Genomic DNA, 19692 nt, shown 5'->3' on the forward strand with positions numbered 1-19692 from the left:
TTTTTTAAGCAAGCCCTGCACCATTTAAGTCAAAGACCATTACCACATAGTTCAAAGCACAGCTCCAACACTTTGTTGGAATAAATTGGCATCTTTTTACTGCCCATCGTGCCCGAGTAACCACTTGTGGAATTAATTGACTCTCAGAAACACCATTTTGATACAAACTCACTGAGCGCAGCATGCAAAATGCAGTCAGATCTTTTAAATTCAAAACTTGCTTCTTTGAAACATTAGTGTTAAGATATAAAGCATAAATACATACTTTAAGAAAAAGATAATGGGCTGTCCTACAGTGTCCAAAAGCATATGCATTTTTTTGCTGTGCGCGATACTTTTCACAGCTTTCTCAATCACACATCCAATATCTTCCTAGGTAAAGGCATATGGCTTCATTTTCAACTGGTAGTTATGAAACATCTATGAACGTATGCATGCCTACATCCATGGAAGAATGTGATAGCTAGACATTTATACAGATGGTTATTTTACTAGGTTAAGCCAGCTGTGAGGATTCCTATTTACCACAAACCAGTGAATATACTTGCATGTATTTAGGTACATTCCGTGTGTTCACAGGTACCTTCAAAATTTTAAGCAGATTTTTAAAAAGGCAAGTTACACATTTAATTTCCTTTGTCATTACAGTGTACAGGCAGGCACAATATGAATACTGATTTTTTTTTTTCACCACACAAATTCTGAAGCAAACACAAATTGCACTTCATTGCAAACCAAGGCTAGTACCATTAGGTGACACACGTACTCTAAATGTAAACTTGATTTACTTGTATGCCATAAAAGTACTCTATAGCATACTTGCCTAAACAGAGCTTTGACATTTTCAGGTAGTTCTGTCCGACCTGCATATCCTGGGCTCATGGTAATAAATATTCCAACTGATTACTTCAATGTAATGTTTTCACCAAGGAATAAAAATCTGTTATAACAAAGATGATGCTTACAAACATTTTACAGTTGGATTAGACATAAACAATTGCATCATACAAAACCAGCCATCATGGGTCAGGTGACAAAGGTGCACCTGGGCCTGGATCCAGTCTCGCGCAGTGGCCAAAAGCAAAAGCCTAGGCAAGTTTATTAGAGCTGAGCAAACATGGAGGCATTTCCCTGGCAGGCACCAGCTTTTAGTAATCTATGGCTCCTCTGGCCAGCACTGAATTTGGAAAGAAAAGACTGGACTGGTAGAGCAACAAAGAATTCATATGGCTGAAGTATGTCTATAGGAGGAATTAACTTTTAAAACATGTAAAATAAATGAGATTGATAGGGATGCAGTGGGTTTGAAAGGGCCAGGAGACAGCATCAAGTAAAGGAAGCAGAGGGAAGAGAAGACGGTACAGTGGAAACACAAGGCCTCTCTCAAAACCGCTGGGAAACCCTGGAACCCCCAGACTTTTTGCAAAGTTGAACTCCACCAGACTTCTCACCCATATGATGCAATGATTTCATATGGTGGGACTTGAACAGGACCAGAGTTTCAAAAGGAAAGCTTTATTTGGATTCCTGTAGGGCCAGGAGTTCACTCACATTTATTGCTACATTTTGAAGAGAAAGTAATTTTGAGGTAGTATATTAGACAGGTGATTTAAAGTTACCATCTACTCCCTCCCTGCATTTACAAAGGATTTCAGAGGAACCTGGAAGAAGATTTTACTGGTTCAGTATTCATAGTCTGCAAAGAACAATAAAGAAGCACTGCTAAAATACTCACTTCTTTTTCTTGTTCCTAGTAGCATCATGGATAGTCTTTACTTGTACTGCCACTACTGACAGAACTTCTACTGAGATGCGATTGAATTCATGAAAGCATCCCCAAGCTCCTGTCTGGACCAAACCTTTATAGATATTCCCTATAGACTAAAATCAAAAGTGAAAGATTTAAGATCTTTTTCTTAAAAGCAACGATTTCCAATGTACTTCATATGGAAAAGAAATTAAACAACAATTTCCATACTGCTTCGCAGAACATCTCACCTTGCAATCCATCTGCTCAGAACAGTTGAAGATGTACACCATCACACCAAGAACACGGCCTAGATCTCTGGTGGTCTCTGTTCTACCTGTGCCGGCTGGTCCTGCAGGAGCACTGCTCACTGTTAGGTGGAGAGACTGGGCTAGAGTAATGTAACACCTGAACACAAGAAAAGTGATTGTTAGCATTGCAAGGAACATCTACAATGTCAGGACTTTTTTTTCAAACCTTACGTTTCATGGGAAATCTATTCTGAGTCCACTTTCTCATTATAATTTAACATTTCATGTTCATGTAAAATCATGACATGGCACTGCTTGGAAAATGCTTATTTTAGATATGAAAACCAACCATATTGATATTTTTTAGCAAGAAGGAATATCCTATCAGGGGTCACATAGGACAAGAAGCAGGAGGCTGTAGTTGCCGCTTTCCCTATTTCAAGGACTTGAGCCCCAGAATTCTCCCCCTCAACTGAGGGTCATAAGCACTAAGCCAGCCAGGATTGCTGGCTGCATCGTTCTGGATCACCAATTTTGACAAGAAATTGCATTCTGGAGCCAAAAACATTTCCAGAAAGAAAGCTTCATTGTATGTGGTGTGAAAAAAGTACTGGTTTGGACTTCAACGCACACACAAAAAATACTCTTTTACTGAAAACTCCTGATTAACCTTGGTATAGATCTACTCCTATTCTTCTTCAGACTAGACACTAAATATACATATTAAGTTATGCAAGAAGTATTTCAGTTATTTTAAAAGTAATGGACATTAAGATCATACCATGACTTCAGTATGCACACCTACCTGCACACACATGCTCAAAGATATTGTGTCTTAATAACATTATAAAATACATATGAGGTATGGAAGAACACTGAACTTGTAAGAAACATGTAACTTTTTATTCACGGAAACAGATAAAGCAGGCACTGTTATTAGTAACAGTCATTACCTGTCAGTCAAAGGTGTAATAACTAGCCGAGGGGTATTTCGCAAGTACTCATAAAAGTACTGAAACTGAGCATCGCAAATGTTGGCAAAACAGTGTTTCTGGGCATCATCCCATCTATGGCGTAGCTGTGACAGCCAAGCAAAAGCTCGGGAACTGGTGAACTAAAAAGCCATTGCAGAGCCATTATGCCAGGTAGGAGCTATGCAGATGAAAGAAATGCGACCCATCAGAAAGCTACAGCTGTCATCACGAGGTTTCACACCTCATTCCTAGACACTTATGAATAATACCTGCTACAATCAATTATAAAGGATTAGATGCACCTCGAGGCATTTGTGCTTTTATACAGATGCAAATGTAATACAAGATCTTTTTAAAAGAGTTATTACAGCAGAACACATTGCCACTTATTAAGCCAAGACCTCTCCTTATAAACAATGCAGTCTTTGCATGGGAGCAGACATTACTTTGACCAGAATGAGTTTCATTTTACTCCTCAAGCCTTGTTTCTTCTTGTCTTAATGTCATCTTAGAAACCAATTTTATTTCTGAGGCTCAGGAGGTCAGAAGGAAAATAAGAATTCTTTCCCATTTCACTCCTCATCCAGTGAAACGTTTCATGCATTCAAACCAGCAACATGTGCCGGCCACCTTAGTTTTACCTGAACAAAGTTATACACAGAGAGAGCACTTTGGTTTAAATAAACACTCAAAATTATAATTGTATGCATTTATAAAGAGTCACCACAGGAGAGGAGTGCCTTGCTCTAGAGATGTACATGTATGCCTCTAAAAGGAGAGCAAAACACACTGTGAATTATTGAAGACGGAATCATTAAAAGCAGAATAACTAAAGACATTTGGAAAGTCTGCTCAGATTGACCAAGGATTGTCTGCACTCAGTTTTGTGATCTGAAATTTGAATGAAATACCTTGCTGCTCACAGAAAACCTACTAAAAGTTTGAACGGTTCCCAGAAGTAGGTTAAAAGTTGACACCTGACTTTTGTTCAGGAAAATTTTAAATTCAGAAGGCAATAGCCCACAAAAACACAGGCACGGCACACAGCTCTGAAGCAGGCTGTCTTCATGATTATAGCTTCTACACCTTTTCCTTCGTCGTGCCCCCATGCAGATCCAGACCCAGAATTGGCTTAAGTACTATTAATTCTTTTCAAATCCACTAAAACTTTGAACGTAAAATATAATTGATCCAAACACATACCTTCTGAGCTACAAGGCTTGCTACTACATCTCTAGCATGAACATCTATGGTGCAAATGGTCATGATTTTCTGTCAATTACCCGAGGAAAGTTCTCCGAGCAGGACGGTAATAACAGCATTTAGCTGAGTGACCTGGAAAGATTTAGGCTCCCATCTAAGACCAGATGGATCCCAGTACCATCTATTATTATTGCTACTAGAAATTAGTTCTGCCTACATCATGAATTAAATCGCCACAAAAACTAGTTTGTATGTACAAATTTACTGATATTAAACCTCAGATACCAGAATAAATCCTGGTTTAAACAGACATTTCAATCACCTCCAAGACAATGACAATCCAGATGAGCACAAATACGGAAGATGGCCAAGCAGGCAGGGTAGGAAGAATGGATGGAGGAAAAGATTTGCATGAAGTTGAATTGTAAATTTTGTGGTTACCATCTCCATAGATATGTGCACCAGACTCCACAAAACTTGTGGTACTAATTGTTTGAGAACATTTATTGCCAAACTGTTTGAAAATACACCTTAGGAAAGATCACATTTTAAAAATAGGCAAGGGAAGATAACAAAATATGATACAAATTTATTACACAGAGTCACATAGTAGAAAGACCCTATGGAATTTTTCAGGTTTCATATTAATAGGAAAGAAAAAAAATGTACACAGCTACTGCATGTAATTTTAAGGAGGCAAATATCACTAACTTTACTAGAAAGATATATTTTATTGGGTAGCTAGTGTGAGACAGAGCTATGCTTGTACCTATTTTAAAACTCCAGCTTAAAAATGGGTGGTGAATTAGTGAGACCTCAAACACTACACTTTCTGTATTATTTTTATATAATATACAAAAACATCTACTGCTGCTGTTTTTACTGAGACAGAGTTAAAGCCCCAGAATGTAATACTCTATGCAAACAAGTTAATAGCAACATTTTGAATGAAATTGTCAGGCATACTGAAATATTTCTAGCATCTTCCTTTAAACACACCCAAAGCTCCACTTCTTTAGGGCAGTGAGCTGCTATCTGCAGAGAGGTCCAGATGATCTTTCCTAGTCCACCCTTTTTACAGCAGAACCAGTCTGAAGTCCCCACCACAGGTTTCACCATCAGGGAGCAGCAACAACAACTTGAGACAGTGCTCTGCTCTACTTGCAAAGTGACCATAGAAACATAGGCTGCCTCGATCACATAGAGGTTCATCATGGATCAGTCTCTGCCTTTCACAGAAGCTAGCACAGATTGTATTTAAAAAAAAAAACAAAAAACCAAAACAAAAAAAAAAAACCCCAAAACCAAAAAACCATCCCAAAACCAAAAAACTACCCCCCCAAAAAAAAACCCATCCCAAAACAACAGCAGCAAAAGGCACATAAAAAACAAGTCCAGGAGATGGATATCCTGGGAACATATGCCACAATTTGCTACAGACACATCAGCCAGAATTTACTAAGCAAAAAAAACCCCTAACAACCCAACAAAACCAAACCCTCAAAACCATGCCATCTATTTTATCATCATATTTAATAGTCATGAACTGTACTGAAATTTGGCTAACCCTTTATTTGACCTTTTTTGTACTTCTGTCATTCTGTAGCCGAAAGTTTGGTATTTTAAACTGTACACTGTGTGAAAGTATTTCTTTTGTTTAAAGTCTGCTGCCTAACAGCTTCAGGTAGTGCTTATTAGCTGTTGTATTATGAGAAACAGCGAACAAAGATTAATCTTTATCCACCTTCTCTGATACAGGGATAATTTTAGACACCTCTATCAGATTTCCTCCCCCTTAAAGGTGTCTCTCCTATTTCATATTTCCCTTCGGCAGATTTTCTGGGTTGGAAAAGAAAACCAAAACTATTTAAACTTTTCACAAAGAGAAACAATACTCACACCAGAACAAAAACATTCAAAAGAAGCTGGAGGTAACAAGGGTGAAGCAAAAATCAAGTGGCAGAAGGTACCCTTCTGAAGTGGGACTAAAACAAATAATAGTAGAAGTACTGTTTGGTTTGACACAAACAAAACCAACAGTTTTGGCTTCCTTACACAGGTATATGGGTTTAATACTTGTATATGTACTAGTTGCATACTCTGTTGTTGAAACACTATCATGGTTGACGTTTGGCAGTATCTTTGCTTTTACCTTTCATCTCAGTTCAGAATAATCCCATGGAAAACTCAGTAATTAAGATGTGATAAAAATGTCCATGAGATAATAGAAATGGAAGCAAAAGGCTTATTTCTTTTTCAGTAGATGTTAACCGCAGTTGATTTACTACAGGATTAAAACTATTCAATATACCACTCATCTCTCTTTATGAGACCATTTTCACACTGTACTTATTTTCACTGAGTTAAACAAAACTAAGATACCCATACCTTCTTCTTGTGGCAATCCTTCAGGGCTGATGCCAAGCCTTCTTCCAGCCTACGGAATGCCATTTCAACATCTGAAATCCACCAGATTTGTGAACCAGTAAGTGCAACCTGGGCTGGGTAGTCAAAAACCCACTGTTCTCTCTGCTTCTCTTCATCGGCCAGTATTGCCTCCAAGATGCAGAAGCGCACTGTTTTGTGTACAGTTTCCTCAAGGCATTGCAACCAAGACTCTACCTGTTGAAGAAAAAAACCCAAGCATGCATAAATTTATGCACGTAACATAAATGGTACATTTTATACTAACAATATAGGAAGCTCATCTCATTAATCTTTACAAAGGATTTTCCTTACATAAACATTCTTTACAAACTTGAACCAAGAGTAGGGGTTTTTTCCTTCCATTTTCTCTCTCCTACTGTCTCTTCAGTAGGGTTTAGTTCAGAGGTGCCCTTCCCAGTTACTGAGATAATAGACATTGTTTTGTTTTACATATCCATTGGACTTAAACCCACAGACATACTGTCTTAGAGCTCCAAGTATGAAAGTATGAAGTTTTTCTATTCCACAGACACAGGGTAAACACAGACCATACAGTCTTTCCTATGTCTCTATGCACTCAAATGTAGCTGTATCTTGGAGAAACTATCTCTAAGAGGCAAGCCGCATATATTTGCCTATTCAGTCTGGGGCCTCCCTGCTGAGACAATCAATCATTAGAACCACATGCAACACTGATTTTATGCAATGTGAATGCTTATCCATTCAGCACTGTTCTGAGAACAATACGTTATTGTCTCAGAAGCTGCTGATCTGTTCTTTCTGACCTACCACTACCCAGTTAGCACACATACTGGCTGGCCAATTAGCAAATACGAGGCTCAAAAACAGCTAAAACCCTGTTCAGCTGATAGGGGACACGGGGGGGAGAGCTGGAGGTCTGGAGAGCTGTGTGCTGAAGAGTAAGAGAGGAGGGGATCTGAAAGTATAACGGAAGATGAAATAAAAGGGCAGAAGAAGAGAGGAAGCATGAGAAATGCAACATTCAACCATAGGCTTCATCAGTTCTGTGGCTTTTAGTACATATTTTTTCTTTTTCATTGCTCCTAAACACTTAACTCTCTACACTTCTTAAAAAAATGAAAACAAACAAACAAAAAACCCCTTACATACAAGGGGCAGCTAGACAATTTATTAAATTATTAGTTTATTACACATTTTTGGTACACAAAATGTTTTGAAATTTGGAAAAAATAGTTGTACGGGGGGGGGTTATTATTTTTTTTCTAAATTCACATTTTTAAAAGCAGCATTTCATGCCATTGAAAGTGTCTATTTAATCTACATCCCAAAGAAGGCAAAATCCATGAAAGAAATTTCACATAACTCAACATACCTGACCACTGCATCCATAGCCTTCAACATACTCCTTTTCTCTGCTGTACATCCCAAGGGCAGTATTTACAGATTCCTCTATATTCTCTTGAAATTTAACATCAGCAATGTTGTCAAAAAGTTTGGTAAATGATGGGCCACCTGCACCCAAAAATACCAGACATAAAAGGAAACTATTTACCTTAGATTTGTGTCAACCACACTACTTTAATGCATATTTCTATTGAAGTGGATAACTACCATGTTAACATTTGCTATACACAATAAGATTTTGTGGTTCAGCAAAATTTAACTCAGTTTTTAGCAACTCACTGGATAACATGAAGTCCCTGCACTAATCTTACAATTGTGTTTCTTATTCGAATGCTTTCAGCACATAGTGCTTCAATTGATCTTAGCAAGTAAGATGCACTGAATGACCAGGTGATTAATCAACATTTCATTCTCAAGTTTTAAAGACAAAAAAAAAATTAAAAACCAGTTTTTCCCATAGCTTTAGAACACCTATGCCAATTGAACAAATAAGAGTACTTCTGATTTCCCTGGTGGCACAGACTAACACGGTGACGCTATCTGTCTGTGGCATGATCACTACACAGGAGGTTGTTATGGGAAAAGCTGGGGTTGATTACACTATTGTCAGTCATCAGAAGATTTTGAAGGACAAAGATAGCTCAATATAAAACTGAGAAGTCTTGAAATTGTTATTAATTATGGCTAGTGCTTATTTTACAAGTTGTCGATTCAAGTGTAAATGCCTTGTGTAATCACACGCCTCTCCAAAGACTGTGGATTTTCAAGATCACAGTCTACACACCAGCATGCTCTATGCGTGATAACCAGAACAGAAGATTTGTTTGGTTGCTGTTCTTGTATATGGTGCAGAGCAATAAGTGGATGAAACAAGTCGCTGAGACTTAGTTATGTAAAGAAGCTATGAGACTATCATCACCTTTGAAAAGGCTGTGTTCAAGCCTCACAAGCCCTTCATCCTCTTGGAAAGTATCAGTTCTTCTGTTACAGGTCACATTGCATCTAAAAAGGCTTTGCCTGAGACACACCAATAACTCCAGCACTCAGAGAATTAATGGTCATGGCTGCATAGTCACTGAGGCCAGGAGTATCATCTGGCATGTAGATAACATAGTACAAGGCTTCTGAAATACATCAAAGTGCCTGTGCTTTTATACAAATTGGTCTCAAAGTGTCACAAAACCTAGCAGATCATTGTTCAAGGGAGGAAAACAGAAGGATAGCTACAAAAACATTCCTCGTACAATGGTCAGCAGCTCAGTCAGAAACAGCCTAACAGAGACCATAGATCTTTCAGTCTTACTTATCGTTACTCTGCATAGCATGCCTGAAATTTGATCAGTCAGCGCCAGAAGCAGAGTAGATTTGATGATCTCATTGACCTTTTCCATTTCTAATTCCTGCAACCCTACAATCCAAACATCCAAATAAATGCAAATTGCACATAGCTAGATTTCCAGCAAGAGACAGCACAGGATTTGTAAGACTTCTCTTCAGCACGATGGTTTCACCTTTCCTTGCTGAACACCGTGTACTTGTCCTAGCTGGGGGAAAATGTTTACTACCTTCTTTACACAAAGTGTTCCTATTCGTAAAGTAAATTAACACTCAGAAACAAAAGTGCAGTTCTATGATACTATCTCCTCATATGATTCACTGGAAAACTTGCCTTTCTGTAGACAAAATTAAGTACAATAGTTTGCAAGGAGGTTCACCTTCTTTGGCTGTGTTCTTTTGAAAGGATGTCTAGCAAGTCTGCTGAAGAAACAAAATAGAAGCGAGGAAAAGCTATGCACTTGGTTTCTAAATATTCAGCCAGAGCTTTTTCACAAAGAGAAAGCCTGAAAAGAACACAGAGATTTTAACATTACCTGCCTTTAATCACCCTAAAGCCAAGAATTCCCTCCCAGTTAAGGAAGAAATCAGACCAAAGAGTAAAACAGAACAATACAATCCACTTTTGATTTAAAATAACGATGAATACAACTGTAAGGAACAGATAAGGTGGCAAACCTTACATGTTTCCTTTCCAGAAACCAAAACAGAACATGCTCTTTTTACTCATTCAGACCAAGGAACCCAAGAGAACGGAATAGTGACAGAAAAGTCCCTGAAAAGGTAAGTTTGGCTAAGCAGAAACTCCCCTTCAACCTTCCAGAGTCCAGCCTTAGAAATTAAGGGACAAGAAAAAAACTTCTTACTTGACAGGGCAGTTATTTGCAGATAAATTTTTTAAAAAAGAGAGAGAGAAAGGGAAAAAAAAAGGAAGCTAAGAACCAGTCTAATAGGGGAGCAAAGTAACCACTTTTCTTAAGATGCACATATTTTCTTTTATGTATGAAGGATAACAAACATGAAAACACATATTGCTATTGACACAGAAAGTATTAAGAATCAAAATACTCAATTACATGCCTATCTGGAGAGGAAAAAACCACATTTATTTATGTGTGACTGATGCACTTTAGCTACTAGCTTGGTATCTCTCATAACAAAAGTGGCATCTCAAAAAACAGGTTTGTGCTTTGGGTTTTTTTAACTTCCTATTACAACCTTTTCCTGCAAGGAGAAACAGGCTGAGACTCCAAACATGGCTGCCTCTACAGGTAGGAAGAGTGAACATCAGTGGGAAGTTCAAGGCATACCTTTAAGTGAGTTGAAGGAGGACCTTTGCTGTACCCAAGCCACTATCTCCTGCTGTAAGCATGAAAGAAAGACTCCCAGCTCCCAGGTTGTAGATGGGGAGAAAATGAATTTCATCTAAACTGAACATAGTTTTAAGACCTTTGACAATTTTTACATCATGCAATCCATAAATAATTAACCAATGCCTCAAATGTAATTTATCATATAAAAAGCAGTACAAATCCAATATGTCAAATAGAAACAACTGACAAAAATACTATCATCATATCATCTCACCCCTGTACAAAAAGCAAACGTGACCTGACAGCTCTCATTTCCTGACTGTTCCAGAACTACATTTTAGAACAATTCATAATCATACTGGAAATTTTACCTGTGCCACAAAGCTTCAAACTTTTCATACACCTTTGGCTTGGTTGTAGCTTCCATCACATTTTTTGTATTTGCGATGTCAGTCACCAACTCCTGTACAGAAATGGGAGGAAGTTATTGCAACATGTGGAACAGACCTCAGACTTTTTTTCTACTTCATACTGTTTACTGGGACAAGAAAAGCACTGGGAAAAAGAGCTGGAAGAAGGCACCTCATCAGCATGGTTTAGGTTCTATTTCTTAAACAGAAAAAAAAAATAATCCACAAACGCCTATTTTGACAGCGTTTAGACTGAACACGAAGGAAATGTAAAATGAACAGAGAGCTGCACTAGAGAAAAGCAAGTACCACCAATTACACTACTAGAACTCTAACAAGTTAAAAATGACAGATCATAACAGAAGCATTAACTTGTACAATAATTCTACTCATGCATGCAAGCCCAATGCCTTTTTCAACATGCACCATGAAGAAACTTATGCATGTTAAATGGCATGAATAATTTCATTGTTCTTAACAGGGTTCTCAACTCATACGAAGGTATGAAAATAGATTTTTTTTTGGCATATAGTTAGGCATGCTGCTGCCCACATTGTTTAAATTGCAGGTTTAAACAATTAGAAATGTATCTGAACTTTTAAACATAGAATCTCCCTACAGAACATTATCATATCTGAGCTTTTCAGAATTGTACATAATGAGAACTTTCCCTGGCATACATGGATTGAATTATAGGTATATTGACAAGACACAAGTTATTCTCTTTACTAAGCAAGGGTTCAGTGACTTTTTTGGTCAGAATGAACAATTAAGGCATGATATTTTGTGTAAGTTCAAATGTTTAGGTTGATTGCTCTAATTACCTTTGGCCAATAATAAATAATAGACCATAAACTTGTATTTCAGCTATCATTGTCCTAAATGATATGGAGTTTGGCAGAAGGGATTTCTGTAACTCAGAAGTATCATATCTTTATGTGACTCCAGGAGGTTAAAAAGCTAGCAAAGAGTAAATAAGAGAAGATATTAAAGTCATGTGAAGGAATGACCTGCAGAACTTGGTCACAAATCATGGTTTGTGACAATGTGTTAACCAGCAGCTGCCAGTCCACGTAAGGAAAACAAGGCAAATAATTATTTTGATTTCAATAGTAAAGAATGCAAAATCCACTTCTGATATTCTCCCAAGTAAGCCTGAGACTCTTGTAATAATGTTAGTTCAGTGGGTTAGAAACAAGCCTATCAAAGGAATACTCAAGCTAAACTGTCAATATGGTATTATTTAAAAAATATCTATTTCATTACCCACTCTAAATAATTCAAATGCATACTATTTATGCAAGGACATAAAACACTAACTCTACTAACTTTCAAGTCTCTGTTGATTTCATCAAATCTGTTTGCATCTTCAGGCAGCTGGCTTCTGATATCTTCAGAGCTCATGAAAATACTTTCTAGATGAGACCACACGCGTTCAACTTCCATCCAAATGTAAATGACAGAATCTGCCATGCTTAATTTATTTTGCCAACCTTTCACTTGTTCAATGAAATATACCACATATTACTTCTCAGAATTGTTTGCAGCTGAACCTAGAAAAACAAAAACAGTGAAAAACTGCACTAATCAAAATAATTTATCGGAGGAACTACAGCTAATAAGAGTTTAACAAATTCTCCTGTAACTTGTTATTATTGTATATCATAATAGAAGATATCTTTAAACACTGCAAATGGACAGCATATTATTAAATGATTTAAAAAAAAAAATCTAAGAAAATATAAGCTTAGAAAGCTGTAATTTTGTTAACTCCTACATGGAGACAGGAAATTTTTCAGAATATATATAGTTACATAGCATCATATAATTTCCCAGGACTAAAATCTGGAGAAAACATAACTGTCTGCAATAAAGATTCAGGAAAAAAGTTTTAAGGGAGCGTATCAAGGCAGTGAATAATATACTAATAGTATTTCTATTAATTAAATCCTTACTTGATTGTTATCTAAAGTTTCAAGCAGCTGTTCATCTGACTTCAATAAAGGAACTTTGTTCCTGTGATGCTCTTCATAGGAAAATTCCATGGCAGCCCATGTTTGGCTGATTTCTGCCAAAATCTGGGAACAAGAAGAGTAGTAGTAACATCTGTCTATACATATCACATTCCATATTTTGAGTTGAGAACTTTAATTTAAATATAATTTAATTCACACTGATGGTAAACTACACCACAGACAAGAAGTTAGTTTCACTAGGCTATGAATTTTGTTCCCGAGGTAAGTCACACAAAAATACTCACTTCTATCATTAATTTCTTGAAACAAAACTTAATTAAACAAATGCAAAAACAGAAGGAAAAAATGGGCACCTCTCACTTTTCAGCACCCAACTCTTTCACAGCCTTGTCAACTATACTTTGGACTTCATCTTCTACTTTATGAAGCTGGAGTCCCAGAAGGTCTGTCAAGGTAGGATCTTCTGCTACTAAAAGCCTGGCCTATAAAGCAAAGAGACAGCAGAGAGCAAAATAAGTAAACGAATAAGAAAAATCAGACATAAGCATGTAACAAAGTGTTCAAATGGAATCCAGGTAAAAAACTACGAAATAAGTTATACGCACTCTAGATACTGGATATACTTTCAGATTTGCACCAAAACTGTGAACTTAATCAGCCTTGATTAAATAGTTCTTGATGCTGTTATGCTGTTACTGTATTTTTTTGTTTTGTACTGTGATATATTGTGTATCATAACGCTAAAAGGCAAGTTCATTTGCACAGCTGTCATTGAAGTTGATGTAAGCTGCAGACACAGTATTTGCATACTAGAAATCTTGGGGAGCGGTGGGGGTATTTGCCATATTTTGTTACTGCTTTGTAAGATATCAATGAAAAAGAAACAACTTTAAAACTTTAATCAAGGCTTTGAAAAGACTTGACAGTTGATCCTTTTTTCATTTTTTGTTAAAAAAAAAAATCACAAAAATTTTGTGCTAGGCCTGTTTAGGAGCTTTCTGCATTAAAATAATTTAATATGTGCTTTTATTAAAACTGTATGTGAAAAATGCTTGGTATATAAACATTCTGTTATGCTCACTCTCTTCTGTGTTTTTCTTTCAGCTTTGCAGTTTTCTTCATTTTAAAAATGATTGAAAATTGAACTTCAATTTTTTTTTTCAAAATGGTTAAAATAATTTTTATTCAAATTTTGAAAACCAACAACCGGTCCATGTCATGCCCTAGGAATCAACCCACTGGGATTCTTTTTGAGAAACTGAAATAATTTTTTTTGTTGTTTATACAAACTTCTTTGGTTTTCAAGCTATATGATCAACAGTTGGGTAAAACATATACATCTCTCCCCTTTCTGGCGCCTCTTTTTTTTTTTTTTCCCCAACCCCTATGTACTGTTAGGTCAACAGTCTCCCTATGCACTAATTCTTAAAAAATTTACTAGTAGGCTGATTATTTCAGGTGGCCTTTCTTTCCTTACCTTCCATTTCCCTCTGCCCATCATTTCCTTTGTTCACTATTCAGAAACATTCTCTTTTGCTATCCAGGAAAGTTTCTAGCCACATTGCTTGATTTTCTTACAAATATTTAATAGAAATTATTACTGGAAAGTATTCCCCTGACTCAGACAAGACAGAGAACATTTCAAGCTTTGTGCTATTTTCAGGCTCAGCAGGGAGACAGACAGGTATGGAAGAACCCTCTAATTTAGCAAGGCAAGTCTACCTTCAGAGAATTGGGTCCTTTTGTCTGAGCAGAGACCACAAATTCACTTCTCAACCCACGAGATGCCTCTGTCCAAAACCTAAATCTCTGCTCCACTTATACGTTGAGTAGTTGGCAGCAGCGGCTCTACCACGTGCCTGACAGTCCTGCTGCATCTGCCCCTGCTGCATGGGTAGAGCATGAAAGACCATCACCGGGGTCTCCTTGGCCAAATACTTGCTCCTGTCACATTCATGACCTGGTACCAGTGTCTGTCTCGGAGTGCAGGATTTTGCAGCTTCAGTATTGCCCTCAGTGATGACATCAGATTCTTCACCTTTAACTCCAAGCCCATATATACATCCCAGGAACTAACTGCTTTATCCAAATACCTCATTTCCTAAGGAATAAGATTAAAATAATTGCAATAATTACTTGTCATTAACAGGCACCTTGTTGATGGCTTTAAGAAAAATTTAGGAGGTTTGTCAGAAAACTCTACTTTCCTGTTTCATATGCAGATGTGTGGGACAGTTGTAGTTAGCACAAGTCTAGGAAAGATTTTACTGGGGTCATTGGTTTATGTGGCAGATGAAGCAAAGGCTCTGGAAATGTACTTTCCAGCGTGCCACTTACAGTAATGGAACTGTGTTAACACTGCATTTACACAGTGATTTTATGATTACGGTTGGATCACAGCCATTTACTTCATCACAGCCCTGATGATTTAAGTCTAATTTTCTTATTAATTATTCACTGCAGACAAATGTAGCCATAAATTTAATATATTCAAAACCACCACTCAGAGGGGAAAGGGAGACTCATATGCACACATGAGCGTGATGAACATGACACAAGTGATCAGTTCATGGGCAGCGATCAGCATCTTCTCTGTTCCATGACCTGGCATATGTGCCACAGTGAATGATGCAAAAGCAGAAGGGGAATGCAGTTATCTCAACTCTCTCGTCACTTTTACCACCCCTATCGCAGCATATGAGCCCCAGTATCATAACAGGCTAAGTGGAGTCACATTTTTTTAAAGCAGTTTAAGCCAAGACATCTGCTCTAAGTCCAATTCTTCTCTTCAAGTACTACTAACTGGGCATGCAATTAAACTTATTTATTCCTAAATGAAACAAAAGTGTAAAGAAGAAACTTCATACCTATTAGATTCAAGACTTCCTTCCTTCCATACTCAACTACTATGCTGTCTATGAACCACAGCTATTCCTCTGGTGTCCTGCAAATAGTCCAGGGGACGTTGTTGCTATTTTTGCTTCATGCTTCCCTTGTCCCATTGGAACTGCCTTCTGCAGGGCTACTATTAACAAAATTTTGCAAATACTTCAAGCAAAGAAAGTGCCCTCCCTTTAAAAATGAGCATCTTTGCTGCAACTCCCAACACTCTGGAGCTATGTCTAAGAGCAGAGCAGATAAACCTCTGCAAATTCCACCTGTCTCTCAAAATAATGACTTTCATCTGGTGGGCCTGTCATAAAACCACACACTCTTTATTCTTTCACATACTGCCTCAATTCAGAGAAGTGACAGCATGGTTTGACCATGTGCCTCCACAGGGGCTGGAAACTGTCAGAAGAATGAAGTTTTAAAGGAAAGCCGCCAAAAAAACCCCCATGTTCCAGATCATTCAGTTTGGATGCAAGCAACAAATCCACTGGAACATCAAAGTGGGTGGGAAGAGTGAGGAAGGGGTGGCACCAAGGCAGATAAATTGCAGAAAGAGACAGCTATGGAACCTGCCTTGGCAAACCTTCCGAGCTCCACATCCATCTGTTCCACATTAATCTGTCTCCACTGGGTTTTAGCCCAATCATCAATGCTGCTCTGAAACAGAAAGTACAGACAAAAGCATCAACATTTGGTAATGACAAGCTTCTGCTAGATAACAGATAAATGGATGCAGGGGGAAAGCCCATCACCAGCAATAACTCCTGGACCTTATTTTTTCCAACCCTACACCACCACTATCTAGAAAGCATACAAAATAATCCATCCTCTCAAAATTCAACACAAAACCCAAGCATTTAAACCATTTTATACTTCAGTTTCTGATAGGTATACATACATACCTTTCTTGCGCTATTAAACACACACACATATCCACTGATATGAATATACAGATGCACCTGGGAGATGTGGTAAAAACTGCCCTGCACCCCCTCCTGGCAATAAAAGTGCTAGGTAAACAATTACGGAAAGAAAATCTAGTACATATATTTTTAACCTTGCCTATGAAAAACAACTTCTTGAGGTAAACAGAACTTTACAAGGCTGATTTCCCATACAGGTCTGTAAACTGACTTTTCTGGACTCTTGCTTCTAGTCTTCTACAGCTTTCTAATGTACAATCCTCAGTTCAGAAGTGGAATTTTCTGGTTTTCTGAATTTTTACTCAATGATTTTAATTATTCAAGCAAGTTATTGGTATTAAAAAAGCTCAAAATGAAACTACAATGGTTGTTTTGCTTTGGGATTATCTTGAAATTGGTTAGCTTGAGAACAGAGATATTTTTACCCTAGGTATCCCAAAACATAGCAATTATAATTTCAAAAACAAAAGGAATATGAAAATCTTCATTATTTTAAACTTTTTTTTTTAAATCAAAACTGTAACACTTCTAGGATCAAATTAAAAGTATAACATTCAAAATACATTCTAGCTCTACAATTAATTTATTTTTTTTAAATCTTACATTAATATAAACACTAATATCTCAAACTTTCTTGAGCAATCGCACTTTTCAACATTGTTTCATTTGCTTGTAGTCTGGAATAGCTACTTCAAATAGTTTTGCAGATTCCTGCATTAGTAACATTTCTTTTTCCAGCATCTCAAGCTCTTGATTTGCCTTCAAGAGGAAAAGAGCACTCAATAAAGTACAGTTATAGGGTATATTGGGCCTACCTAAACCTGTCAGTGAAATTGATAGATTCTGTATGTATGATTCAATATAAGAAAAGCTGAGAGCAATTATTGCAAAGAGGTTAAAAAGTTGCATTTGAATTGTCTCTGAAAGCACCCAAAAGGCGTATGAAGGGCTCTACATTTGAACCATAAAAGGAAAAGTTGCACAGAAAACAGTTAATCTATACTCTTGTAATAAATCTCTTAATGTATTAAACCACTTCTTAAAGGTGTATAAATGCTAACAAAGTCTGTTCACAATGTTTTAAAAACATCCACTAAGTCTTCCACTTTAGACTACTGTATTCAAGAGCACATTATGCTGAGTTTTTAAAAGAACATGAATAAAGACTTCGAGCAAGTATTCTGAATTTTTTTATTTTACCAGTGAGCATATGCAACACTGGAAGAGAAATAAGAGAAACCTAGATTTGGTGGTGCTAGAATTATACCAGCTTCTTGGGGGGGGTGGGGGGGGTGGAACACCACACAAAACCAAAAACCAACAAAAACACAAAAAACCCTAAACAAAACCACCCCCCCAAAAAAAACCCCACCCTAAAACCCAAATAACCCCTGTCAAAAAAAAACCAAACCAAAACCACAACCCACAAATATTTTAATATGTACATCTAAATATCATTAGATTTAGTACTGAAAGATTACAAGCAAACACATTTTTCTGAGATTCCCCGTTACCTTATCGAGATGAGCACATGCATTTTCTGCATCAAGCTGAAAGGGAGCTTCCATTTTAAATCTTTCTCTGAATTCCATCTGCTTCTCCTGATGAAACACAGGTAATGACACCTGTCACTGATCACGTTCTCATAAAAGAAAAAAAAAGAGAGATAAAAAAAGACTCATCACAGAATTCAAGATACATCAAGTAACGTGCATTTTTTTCTGATAACTGCAGCCTCAGATGCCTGAAGAGGAGTTACTTTGTGCTTTACCAACACAGGTCTCTTCTTAATGGCATTCCATTTTTCAGGCAATTCCTATTTAACAGAGTAAAATTATCTTGGAGGAAAAATATCATACATGGCAGAAAAACATCACTAAAATTCTATATTAACAGTGAAGATACCCCAACACCTGCCCATGAATAAGAAATTATAATGGAGAATTTATTTAACCACAAACTACACTCTATGTCATAGCTTTTACTAGAATTTTTGTCAACTGTATGATAATTAATTTTATGGATCATCGGTAATCATAAACTACTTGAACTTAACAAACTCAGTTATTTTATGTGTAAATCACATAAAACTTCATTCAAAAATATGTTGTGAATCTTCCACACAGTAAAACAGAGAGCTCCGCTCCTGCTGCTTTAACACGTTTTCAAATATATAAAGCTGACCTGGAAATAGCTTTCTCTTTCTACGGATCTCCCCAAGATCTCTAGAAAAACCATTCAGTAAACCATGCAAAAAACCCCATTCCATCAGGATGAAAAAAATACCTTGACAGGTTTTTTGTCCGTGTCAAAAGAAAGTACAAGAAAGAGAAGCCTGAATCCAAGTCACTTCACAGTAACTAGAAGACTAGTTTAAGGTACACATCAAAAATCATACATTTATTTTCCTAGTCATCCCCTCAATCTGGTTTGGATCAGACAGACACAGAAATAGAAATTCCACTGTGGACTCAAACTCACTGAAACTGGTGAGAAGTTTTCATTTTGACTAATTAGATTATCTGATGAAAAACATTAGCTGAACTTCTACCTAATTCTATTCAACGCTATTTACAGTGTAGCGCATCTCCCCAAACAGACCAAACAGAGGTGTCCCATATGCAGGTGCTCATCTTAAAGCCATAGCTTCATAAGCTCTTCTTTTAGTGTCAGCAGGGACTACTGCAGCTGTAGTGCCTTCCCACCTATTCTTACCACCGAGTTCTGTTTCATTCAGTTAATTCCCCCAATTTCACTTGCCACCCAAAATAATTACAGCTGGAATGGGTGTGGGGCAGAATATATACAGAAACAATTGGCTGAGGATGTCTGAAAAGCAATATCACCTGACAGGC

At 37.2% G+C, this 19692-nt stretch overlaps 1 protein-coding gene across 1 annotated transcript in view; it reads right to left on the reverse strand.

The window, feature by feature from the left end:
* The window catches only part of DNAH11 (dynein axonemal heavy chain 11), a 161912-nt gene that overhangs the window by 116447 nt on the left and 25773 nt on the right, over positions 1-19692 (reverse strand). The window contains 20 exon segments of the mRNA XM_072851616.1: positions 824-940; positions 1736-1881; positions 1999-2155; positions 2952-3112; positions 4176-4307; positions 6564-6797; positions 7957-8081; positions 8084-8096; positions 9704-9720; positions 9723-9829; positions 11008-11099; positions 12376-12572; positions 12575-12599; positions 13002-13124; positions 13376-13504; positions 14965-15123; positions 16488-16571; positions 17441-17596; positions 18352-18438; positions 18537-18653. Coding sequence (XP_072707717.1) covers positions 824-940; positions 1736-1881; positions 1999-2155; positions 2952-3112; positions 4176-4307; positions 6564-6797; positions 7957-8081; positions 8084-8096; positions 9704-9720; positions 9723-9829; positions 11008-11099; positions 12376-12572; positions 12575-12599; positions 13002-13124; positions 13376-13504; positions 14965-15123; positions 16488-16571; positions 17441-17596; positions 18352-18438; positions 18537-18653 — 2378 coding nt within the window.

Source organism: Ciconia boyciana, chromosome 2 (assembly GCF_034638445.1).
Source record: "Ciconia boyciana chromosome 2, ASM3463844v1, whole genome shotgun sequence".
NCBI classification, from domain to species: domain Eukaryota; kingdom Metazoa; phylum Chordata; class Aves; order Ciconiiformes; family Ciconiidae; genus Ciconia; species Ciconia boyciana.